The following is a 10,819-nucleotide window of genomic DNA, read 5'->3' on the forward strand; positions in this document are numbered from 1 at the left end:
TCCAAGTAACCAACTAGTAATAGGCGATGTGCCAAGAAAACAAACTAAGTAAAGATATATTTAGCAAGCCACGTTGCTACGTATGCAAGTAATCTCATAGTACGTCCCCGGACGTAAGACAGCCTCGGGAAAGAACCCTAGACTATTACCTTGTTCACTAATCAAAATTACAAAGACTATACTTCACTTAAGCTCTGATAGAGTATGATTCTTCGTGATACTCTTCTGAGGCTATGCCGTGTTCCGGGAAAAGAACAAGGGAGAGTTGGCCGTGCCTTTTCGGTATTGAGAAGCCGAGTCGACCAATCAAATCGAGAAAAGCAGACCCAGGCAACACAATTTTGTAAGCAAAAGGGGTTAATCTGGTAGCTTATTAAATCAAAATAAACTAGGCGAGAGTAGATCACATCATAGGGAGGGAGGCTGTGGTTTAAGAGACCCGGTGCTGTCCGAGCAGGGGGGAGGTACACAGGTTAACGGTGTTGATCACATTTACCCATAATTCGAAATCTCCGAAAACATAAGCAAGCAAGCACCTGGATTCTATTGTTGCCACAAGCGCTTCTATTTGTATATGATACTATTCATATACAATCCATCTAGTTTATGGCAGACCCGCGTGGCTCTATCTCTTCGCCGCCCGCTTTCTTGCCTGCTTCTCGCGCTCGTACGCGTTCGCCTCTCTACCCTCCTCGCCCTGTATCTCCGCCACGAGCCTCTTGTACTTCTTCTCGTACGCGGCGTCCTTGGCCTTCTTCATCCTCAACTGCTCGCGAGCCATGAAGTTGGTGTCCTTCCTCAGCTCCCGCATAGCGCCCTTGCGCTCCTTCTTGTGTTCCGCCTTCAGCTTCGCCAGCTCCGCTCTGTCACGGTCGGGATCGTAGTGCTTGTTAGGATCGAACGAGTCCTCGAACTTCGGAATAGCCGTCTTGATGGGTAGTGGCCTGTGGTGGTGAAGCTCGAGGGGCCGCCGAGTGACCTGGGCGAGCCTAAGCATCTTGTCTAATTTTAATTGAAACTTGTTAACCCGGTCAATTAGTGTGGCTGGCAGCCTTGTCCGACACTGCTTGGTAGCTACATGAACCAGGACATTCTTTGCTGGTTCGAATGTTTCGAAGAAGGCAGACTTGCCGCTATAAAGATCTGCTGCTGCGTCTAATAATTGAATAGTGGTGGATAATATGGCGAGTTTGGTCGAGATAGCCTCTTCATCGGTTATTTCGTCTTTGGCACAGTCCGCAGGAGTCAACTTCCTAACAGTGTATGACTGGGCGTCAGAGATACGAGTTCCTGGTGTAGGCTCATGAATCGGGAAGTAACCCAAAGTCGCTGTAGGTTTCTCCGGTGCAAGGGCACACAATGTGTTGAGGCAGAAATTCATGACCTCAGGTATATAGCGTTTCGAAACTTGTTGGTACTGTAGAGCTAAAGTCGACAGATAAGTCCCCTGAGCGTAATCCGTAATATTCTTTGGAACTTTCTCAAGATTCCGCGCGATGAGAAGTCCTGCTGGAGTTGTGACCTGGTGGAAATGGTCTGATGTTGGAAATATGGTTCCAATCGCAGACAAAATTATCAAGTCGCCTAAATTAGGAGACAGTGGTCTTGATCGACCAAAATCTTCGAGTTGTGAACGAAACTCGTTCGCTGTCTCGACAGGGTAAGATTTCGCGAGGGAATGAATATGGCGGATAAGGGTCTCGAGGACGGAGAAGGGAGGTAGGTTTGCAAGGTTAGATGAGTGCGCTAAGAATTGAATGAGGATAGCCACAAATCTGGCGAGTTTCGCCTTGTTGTCGCTGTCTAGCTTCGGGTGATATAGCGCCCTAATCCGTTGCACCACCGTTGGGAGATGTTCTACGGGGATGCTCTGTGTCATCCTCACAAACTCGTCTAGGGTCTCTGGACAGGGAAATGTGTAAGGCAATCCGTTTGAATCTTCCTTAGTGTCGGTTGATGCTTGAAAGCCCGTGAGCCGACTGCTGAACACGGGATTTTGTGTTTCCTCTTCATTCAACAGCCCTTTCGTGAATTCATCATCATCTTCGGCGTCCGATTCCTCCTCATCCGAAGACACTTCGCTTTCGATAGGCTCTAGATCTGAATCGCTGGCTATCAAATCATCTTCGATGACAAAATCGTCTTCGTCATCGAAACCGAGTTCTGTTGCTGTTGGCCGAGTCTTGATTCCTTTTCCTAGGCCGAAGTCGTCTTCTTCATTTTCCATGAATAAAACCGGACCATTCGCTGGCGGACCTTCTGGCTGAATATCAATAGCATGCTCTTCGAGCTCGTCATCGCTGACTTCCTCCCCGCGCATCCTTTTAAGTCGCTTCTCCTCTAGCTCTTTTAGCCTCTTAGACTCTTCTTGGGCTTTCTCTTCGTCTGTCTTGGAGCGATCTGTAGGTTGTGCCCTCCTGTCTTGCGCTAATTGTCTAAGTCGCATATCGTAATCGCGCTCCATCCTTTCCTTGCCAGCAGCGGCGGATTCAGCTGGATTGCTTTCTGTAGCGCTAGGCCCCTTCTTCCTGTTGAACAGTAGATCGTGGAGATCCGGGAGTTCCATATCAAGTTCTTCCCGTAAATCCTCGTCAGCGTCTTTAGCTGCTTGCCGTTCAGCCTTATAGAATTTCGATTTTGCAATGACTTCCTTCATGACTTCTTGCTTCGTCTTTTTCCGTTCTGGCTGTCCTTCTTCTTGGTCGCCATCCTGGGCATCGTCGTTGAAAGGCCGCATGCGCTTCGAACCGCGATGTTCATCGTCTGACTCGGCCGCGTCGGATCCGGCCGAAAGGTCATCCTCTTCAAAATCATCTACTAGATCTGGTCCATCAAACGACAAGGATTTTCCAAGATGAGTTAATCCCTCGCTAGGTTCGTCATCTTCGAGGTCAAACATAGAGCTTTTGTGAGTTTGCTTCTCTCTCACAAATCTTTCTTGCATCTTCTCTTCTGGTGTCATGAATGGGTCATTCTCTCCGAATCGTCGGTCGAGTATCCCGCCTACTTTATGGCGCCGGTTGAGTTCCACAAGAAGCGTTTGACGTCGCTAATTAATTCGGATTATTAGTAAGAGACGTGCATGACGATTCGTTTAGACGACTTACCCTTTCTTCGCCGAGAGACTTTGCTTCGCTTGGTCTTCCTTTAGTAGCATTGCTAGGTGCTGGTCGGCTGGTGGTAACCTGGAACTTGGGGCCGCGCACATTGTGCTTCAAATCAAAAGGATTGAACTCTTCTCGGATGCCCTCCAGCTCTGCCGCCTTCTGATATCTCCGGTTATTACTTGTCTTTCCATCCTGCGCATTCCTCTTTTTCTGCTTTTTAGACAGTTGTGGGCCTATAACACCTTTTTCTCTAAGAGAGGCTTTTAGCCTCTTAAGCTGAGAGCCCGGCATTGCGAAAATACCAAGAGCCAGAGGCGTAAAATATTGGGAGAGGCCGAGATATCGAGTGAGCCTATGCGAAGAATTCCTTCAACATTTTTTTTCTTGTTGTAGCCAGGATTCTTATCTTATCGCCCCACCACGCAAGTTAAAGAGCTTGGTCCACCTGCAGGCCGAAGAACTGGGGCTACTAGGGTAACACGGCTATCGATAACAAGGATTCCGGTTTAGACTTCTAGAAAGGTTGAGCTTTGCGCGCCACCCTCCCACCATCACGTCAATACCTTCATACCCACACCTCTTATATATACATGTCCATCCAGCAAGTGCTTCAAGATTCCCATCAGTACTACTGTTCACTTCTGTTCAATTTTGTTATGGATATTCGATAGGGTGTATCAAAATGGGATTCTATTCCTTCGTCAAGGATGACCGGTTCATTGCCGTTAGCCTCGGCCTGAGCACCATCGGCTTCTTTTTCGGTATGCGAACAATCCTCGAATACTACCGAGATGAAGCTGAGATCAAACCCACGCCGCCAAAGACCCAGTATATCACCCAAGAGACAGAAGACTCGCTCAAACAGGATACCCTCGAGAGTTTACTTAATCACTATAACTTTGCGATACGAGACACCGCCTTGAAGATTATTGCTGGCCGGGCTATTAACGATAGCTCGGCCATTTACCAGCTTCTATGGGGGATCACTCGTGAGAATTATGAGGAACGTATGGAAGCTTTAAGAGCGCTCACTTTTGCCGTGGAAGATAGTATGTATTAAAGCTATTCGAATATCGCGATCCGTGTTTAGCTAATCAATTCCGCAGAGGATGCATTCCAGGAACCGTTTACCGCACTCAATACCCCGAAAGCCTACAGTGCGCTGGTTAGGTCACTCGAGTTATGCCTTGGCGACGCAGAACACGAAAAGCTTGACGATCCGTTGTATGACGAATATTACCTCCGAGACATTTGTGAACGGCGCTGTCTCATTCTGGTCTCCCAACTAGTCCATCGGTACGGCGTCAATAGGTTGGTCGAAGCTGGATTTGTTGAGAAGTGGTTGGCGAAACAACCATGGGGCGATGACGTCGAAGAAAGGCAGAAAAACTTTGCGATGTACACGGAACGAAGGAAGAATCGCATAAGTGACATCTGCTTTCATCTTAGCACGGCGCAAGTTGGGCGGACGGCTTTGTATAAGGCAAAGCTGATCAATAAGAAGAGGAGGAGGAGGGGAGGGGAAAGATCCGATATTAAAATCGTGCTCGAAATCTGTGTAGACGAAGGCGATCGCGAGCGATCCGAACTTGTTCCCCGCGTGAACGAGCAAAGCGCCGAGGAGCAACGTTTACGCAGAAGACACCGAGAAGCTATGGTACTGAACGACGGGACACATTCTCTAGGTCGCAGCGATATTATCGAGCGGGAACATGATTCTAACAGTTGAATGTTGCCTGCTCTTTATCACCGAATCGCAATATCTCGGGGTGTCGCTTGGCCCAAACGTCGCTAGTCTTATTAGACTGCATATTGCCTAGCATCCTCACCGATGGCGTGCATTGCTCGGGCCTTCATGCGAGATCTGAATGCTAGGTTCCTACACCAAGGTGGTTGGACTTTGGCTGGCATTGAATATTCATAGGCCAAGCTTATATATACTACGATCGTACTAGGTATACGTTTGGAGGAACTTATGCTATTGCCGCACGACGTTTTAAACATCCCACCCTTCTCTAAGTAAATCGGAGCCCCTTCTCGACTAAATCGACTGATATCCTGAATTTGTTGAAAACGACAATGGAAGACCCTTGCGTGGCTAGGGTCTCGCCAATTAGTGGTCAGATGCCTTTCATTCGCACCGCGGTACTTGTATATGCCTAGCTACTACACTCGAGAATCCATTATTGATGAATAAAAAAGGCACATCTTAAAGTGAAACTATTTATGTACTACTTACCGAGCGCCAGGAACTAATGAATGCCCAGGTGGTTTAAAGTCCGAGCTATATTAGCTTCCGCGACCGTGCCGTAAAAGCGCTAATATGGTTTAGGATAGTTCCTGATGAACGTGATACAGAACCGTGGATAAGGTTCTAAGGTTCTGTCTTAGAGATGGTCAGGGGTAACGGTATGTGATAATTTGTTTTACTACCTCCCTCGGCATTTCTAAATTCTACTAACTTCAACCGCAACGCCTCCCTCCTTAAGTAACACGTGGTATATTCTGATAATATGCGAAGCTCAAATTCCATGTTCTAATATCAGATTTCTACACTTGTGTGTTTCCAACGCAGAACAAGTTTTCTTCGTTTCATTCGCGCATTGCCGATGTAAACAAAGGGCTACCTTAGCAACCCGGGGTCGTCTGGATAATCTGGTAAAGGCAATAACATGCAGGAGCATGCAAGAGCATGCACCGTTCTGCAGATGCTCATGTATTGCGGCGTGTAATGTTGCAGTAGAGTACAGTAGCGAGAACGGATTAGGAATGAATCGAGTAAAAATAGAGGAATCATCGGCGTTGCTGCATCTAGCTGCATCAAGGGAGTTTCCAAAAGGCGATAAGGTCTTCACCGCCAGAGCACAAAGTCATCTCTGACCTGTCATTGGCACAGCTTGTTTATATGTAGGTACATCCAAATGTATGATAGCTTCATGACGCCCGAACCCCACGAAGTTCGTACCTAATGTGTAATCGGAAACTGTATTTCCAAGAGACAAAAGATCCGAGACTAAAACCAATGTTTATAAGCCTTTTTCAGTCTTTTCCCTTCTTCTTTTTATTAATTTCGAGGCTGATATTGATTGACATTCCTCAACACCATCCTCTACCATATCACACTATCTCTGTCGCCACCCGCCACCTTGTCGTAGGTGGTGCTACATGGTAGTGCTTGTCAACGGCTAACGAGTCACCATCGCAACGAACCACTTCGATATCCCTCCTAGCAGCCATTGCACATTGACCACTCTGGAGCTGTTGCACGGTAAGAGATCATCACCAAGCATCTTCCTACTTGGTTAGCGATGCGCATAGATACGTTTTGCCTTCTCTGGGATCTGACGGCATAATCTTGTAGCTTCCTCTACGGAATCCAGCAACTTCGGATTTCCACCTATTATTAATCTCAATTTCGCCCGCTACGGCCACGACTTTGAGTTTCTCGCTGCGCTCAGACTCTCTCTTTATTGCCCAGCTGTCAATACCTATCTAACTTAAACTCTGGATATTGAGTGTTGCTACTTTTTCACGGTAATTGCAAATCCCAATGTTTTTATTTATTTATAAATCGTTGGTTGCTAGGCACTGTACCTCATACGCTACTTCCAAGTTCTCGTATTGACATTTAATCTTTCTTGGTTCTAGTGCGGCCAGTTTGTCGGGCATCCGTCGACATTCCTTGCGTTTATTGGTCGAGAGACCATTGCCCCTTCCCACCCTTTCCCACGCGATCGCGACGGCCACCAGCAGCGCTGAGCCGGACGTTTATTTTAGTGGGCTTTGTCTATAGGAGGGTACCTGCCCGGTTACCCCCCAGCTAACCCCCAAAGCCTGCCCAAGCCCCCCCTTTAAGCCCCCTATCAAAGAAAATTATTGGATTGGGCGAAGGAACCCCCCGAAAATCAATAGCGGGTAAAAAATAACAAACTACCAAGTACCTAGGAACTGCCACAAAGTGCCACCACAACTGTAAAAAGAGGACGGGAACGGCGAAGGGAGCCCACAATGGCTTCTACGGCAACAACTTTTCTTCCACCGAGACGCACTTTGTCGAGGTCTCCTAGAAAATCCGGGATCGCTACAGCTTCTACTCCCAACCTCAATAGTGTCTATACTTCTCATTCAAGACTTATTCCGAGCACGAGCGCTCTTGCGCGCAAAGCTTCATTTGCTGCCTTAACCCCTGGCACGCTTGCTTCCATTCCTGATGACAGCGAAAGTTACGCCATATCCAGTGTCCTTTCTGACTCATCGCGCAACATGCCTCCAGCAACCCCAGCGAAAGGCGCCGGCGCGGCCGACGATGTCGCCTTGGGCGATACCGTCGAGGTTCCCGGTAATATGAGCGGAATCGTTCGCTTTGTCGGTTCCGTTGCCGGAAGGAAAGGCACATTCGCTGGCGTGGAATTACATCCTGATTATGCGTCGCGCGGCAAGAATAGTGGTGATGTTGACGGGTAAATAATCCCCAATATTTCGATATTCATATTCCCAACAACCATTCCCTTACCTATATCTACCCGTCTTATCTACCCGCGTTGCCTTTGTTCTTGTTTCACTTGTTTACGCATGATTTTGAGCTTTACTTACCGATGAATCTTTTCGCAGTGTATCTTACTTCACAACTTCCGCGCCCGGTTCTGGTATATTCGTCCCCATCAATAAACTGAACAGGCCACGCGACGCGCCGCCTACACCCTCTACTTCCTACTCCATCACACCCCAGGGATTAAAGGTCGCAAATCAAAATGCGGTTAACTATACGCCCCCGACCCCGTCACTGCCATCATTCAGCAAGTCTCTTGGGCCATCTAGAGCCCCAAGTCCGGCAAACAAACGAACTAGAACGTCCCTACCACGGCCAGACTCACCCGTTCGTAAGTTACAGTTAACGCCAGCTCCCCGACAATCAATAGCGACGCCAGGTCCGAAGACCGGAATTCCCCCTCGTTATGGAACCCCCTCAGTTTCTCGATTCGCGTCAAGCGTGCGAGGTACATCTGGGGACCCTAACAAAACATCGAGATTGGAGAGGAAACCAAGCATAGTACCTAGGAGCGCATCGGCTTTGGGCCAGACTTCCAACTTTGACGAGGATGAAGCTAGGCCTCTTGTTTCTCGTACCAAGACCAACGGAAATGGGAGTATTGGATCAGCCTCGTCTTTCTCATTCAAGCGCCCTGCATCTCGAGCGACTCACGTAAATGACGAAGAGGTCGAGCGACTCAAAGCCCAACTGGAAGACCGAGATCGCCAACTAAAGGACCAAGCATCTACTCTAGCCGAAATGGAAAGCAGTCTCTCGGAGCTTACCATGTTAATAGACCAGTCGGATGCTGGGAGAATGCGAGCGGGTAGTTTGGACGATAAGGATTCCCCACAACTTCGCGCGATGCTTAGGGAGAAGAACGAGAAGATTGCGATGCTCACTTCGGAATTCGACGCCCATCGAGCCGACTTCCGCAGTACTATCGATACGCTAGAGATGGCTAGCACAGAAACCCAGAGGGTCTACGACGCCAAGATTCGTGAACTGGAACAGGACCTCCGTGAAGCGCAGGAGCGGCACGAGGATGTCGACAGCGTGGCTCGTCAGCTTAAGCAGCTTGAAGAATTAGTTCAGGAACTCGAGGAAGGCTTGGAAGATTCTCGACGAGGCGAGGCGGAAGCACGTGGTGAAGTGGAGTTCCTGAGAGGAGAGGTTGAGAGAACCAGGTCAGAATTACGGAGAGAACGCGAGAAAGCTGCCGCAGCCCTGAATGGGGATGGCCACGGAGAAGATAAGTTATCCATGTCGAAAGAACTGGAGCAGAAAGAAGACGAGATTAGAGGTCTCAAGGCTATCATTCACTCCCTCAGCCGGGACGCCGTTCCCGGCTCGGAAAATTCCCCGGACAGGACGCCTACGCGGACCGGTTCATTCGTCAAGTCCCGTCCGGACTCGATCGACAACCGCTTGGCGAAGGAGAAGATGGAGCGGGAGATCTTCGAATTACGCGGTCTGGTTGACAACAAAAGCCTACGAGAAGAGGAACTTGAGCGCGAAATTGAGGCTCTCCGGCGCAACAGCGCATCGACCAACCGTGTTAGCTCCGCAACTATTGGCAGCGCCCAGCGATCGTCATACCGCGACTCCAAGGGAACCGTGATTCTGGCGCGTGAACCACACTCGCCTGAGGTTACCCATAAGCGCAAGCCCACTCTAGACACCATGCCCGAGAGCGATGCATATTCATCTGTCACTGAGACTAGCACGCTCTGGTGCGAAATTTGCGAGACTAGCGGGCACGACATTCTTACGTGCACTAACATGTTCGGACCTCAGAACGAAGCGGGCAAAGTTACCAACGGCGAGCATAAGACAGGCAAGGACGTCGTTAGAGAAAGCTTTAGGAATCTCTCGATTCCCAATGAGGATGCCCCTCGTCCTCTATCTCCGATGAAGCCTCAGGTCGCTCCGGCGCCCCCTACGGTAAAGATTCTGCCTAACCCGCAAGATTCGGCGCCGTTGGCTGGCAAAGACAGCGGGGTGGTAGACATAGAAAAATGGTGCGCTTTATGTGAGCGTGACGGACACGACAGCATCGATTGCCCCCTGGAAGATGCATTTTAAATGGATGTTACGTCCTCCTATACGACTCAACGACCAAAATACGTGAGGGAGCATTTGCAAAAAGATACCCGGATACTCAAGTATCCAACGGAATGGAAAAGAAGTCCACTTGTAACTTTACCTTGGCATCCATTTCTTCTGTCCACTTCCAAGGTCGGACTTTTCATTTCTACGGGGAAGACGCACTACCCATTAACGACTGCTTCGGAACGATGATACCACACAGATTTCGCTTTTATCGCCTCTACCGCTGTTTCTAATCCGACCATCCTATATCCTTCGCGTCTGTCTTTCTTTTTCTCCGGCGTGTATAATTTTGCACTATTGGACGGGGTTGGGAAAAGCCTTCGAGGACTTGATGGCGCTAAAAGAATGGCCTGAGAGAATGGCATGTTACTGAGACTAGCTGGGCCTGGCTGGCTCTGATTACCCCCGACTACTAGTTGATTAGATGTATTATAATACAGCACGACTCGATGTCTCTTCTAATTCGCGTTGCCCCTCTTCGATGTTGATACCATACCGTTAATGAACCTCCTTTAATAAGATAATACGTCTTCGCGAACTGGAGGGGTTGGGGAGGAAACGATTTGATTTGCTACCAGTTGGCTTCCACTTTCGCCTATATACATACTCCGTACCTACTACGTACTAATAAGGGCTACATTGTCCACGTCACCAATAGGACATTTTTGCTATTGACTACATCGTAAACAAAGCCCGTATATGCACAAACATTCCACCTCGTATGTATGTGAGTGGACATGAGGGGGGCACTACAAGGGTCTTTAATGATATTTTTGCAGTGCCTTGAAATTCGGATGGCTCGTTACATAGTACGTTACTTTTTCTTAAGGAACGTTTCCTATTTGTCCGCTGAAATAGGAGGCTTCTATTATGCAGGTAATACATGTTCATTACTTCTACCAAAAAGAAGCGTTACTTAGATCAGGAGGTGTTACCGCTGTGAGTGTTTCGTATGCCGGGAATTCCGACGACAACAATTCATCAATGGGGATAACTCTAGTATTTCCAACCCAGGTTTAGGGATATCATCTCAAATTCATTGCTGGCCATGGAGTTATATAATGTCTAT

At 48.4% G+C, this 10,819-nt stretch overlaps 3 protein-coding genes across 3 annotated transcripts; 2 read left to right on the forward strand and 1 right to left on the reverse strand.

Moving 5' to 3' along the window:
- Positions 1-352: 352 nt before the first annotated feature.
- Positions 353-3,460, reverse strand: F4807DRAFT_134781 (Nop14-like protein). The gene is made up of 2 exons (XM_047993035.1): positions 3,108-3,460; positions 353-3,049 (listed from the first exon to the last, which is right to left on the reverse strand). The coding sequence occupies exons 1-2, from the start codon at positions 3,396-3,398 to the stop codon at positions 626-628; spliced, it is 2,715 nt and encodes a 904-aa protein (XP_047853328.1). The 5' UTR covers positions 3,399-3,460; the 3' UTR covers positions 353-625.
- Positions 3,461-3,669: 209 nt separating this feature from the next.
- On the forward strand, positions 3,670-5,308 carry F4807DRAFT_429575 (uncharacterized protein). The gene is made up of 2 exons (XM_047998335.1): positions 3,670-4,156; positions 4,214-5,308. Exons 1-2 carry the CDS (start codon positions 3,790-3,792, stop codon positions 4,834-4,836), a joined length of 990 nt encoding a protein of 329 aa, XP_047853329.1. The 5' UTR covers positions 3,670-3,789; the 3' UTR covers positions 4,837-5,308.
- Positions 5,309-6,801: 1,493 nt separating this feature from the next.
- On the forward strand, positions 6,802-9,816 carry F4807DRAFT_134800 (uncharacterized protein). The gene is made up of 2 exons (XM_047993037.1): positions 6,802-7,567; positions 7,719-9,816. The coding sequence occupies exons 1-2, from the start codon at positions 7,116-7,118 to the stop codon at positions 9,721-9,723; spliced, it is 2,457 nt and encodes an 818-aa protein (XP_047853330.1). The 5' UTR covers positions 6,802-7,115; the 3' UTR covers positions 9,724-9,816.
- The last annotated feature ends 1,003 nt before the right edge of the window (positions 9,817-10,819 follow it).

This window comes from Annulohypoxylon truncatum (assembly GCF_022578515.1).
Source record: "Annulohypoxylon truncatum strain CBS 140777 unplaced genomic scaffold F4807scaffold_20, whole genome shotgun sequence".
NCBI lineage: Eukaryota > Fungi > Ascomycota > Sordariomycetes > Xylariales > Hypoxylaceae > Annulohypoxylon > Annulohypoxylon truncatum.

Coding starts and splice junctions, on each gene's coding strand:
- F4807DRAFT_134781 (XM_047993035.1), bottom strand. CDS start 3,398: ATGCCGGGCTCTCAGCTTAAGAGGCTAAAAGCCTCTCTTAGAGAAAAA. Junction 3,050..3,107: donor AGTCTCTCGGCGAAGAAAGG/GTAAGTCGTCTA, acceptor CGAATTAATTAG/CGACGTCAAACGCTTCTTGT.
- F4807DRAFT_429575 (XM_047998335.1), top strand. CDS start 3,790: ATGGGATTCTATTCCTTCGTCAAGGATGACCGGTTCATTGCCGTTAGC. Junction 4,157..4,213: donor CACTTTTGCCGTGGAAGATA/GTATGTATTAAA, acceptor TCAATTCCGCAG/AGGATGCATTCCAGGAACCG.
- F4807DRAFT_134800 (XM_047993037.1), top strand. CDS start 7,116: ATGGCTTCTACGGCAACAACTTTTCTTCCACCGAGACGCACTTTGTCG. Junction 7,568..7,718: donor AATAGTGGTGATGTTGACGG/GTAAATAATCCC, acceptor ATCTTTTCGCAG/TGTATCTTACTTCACAACTT.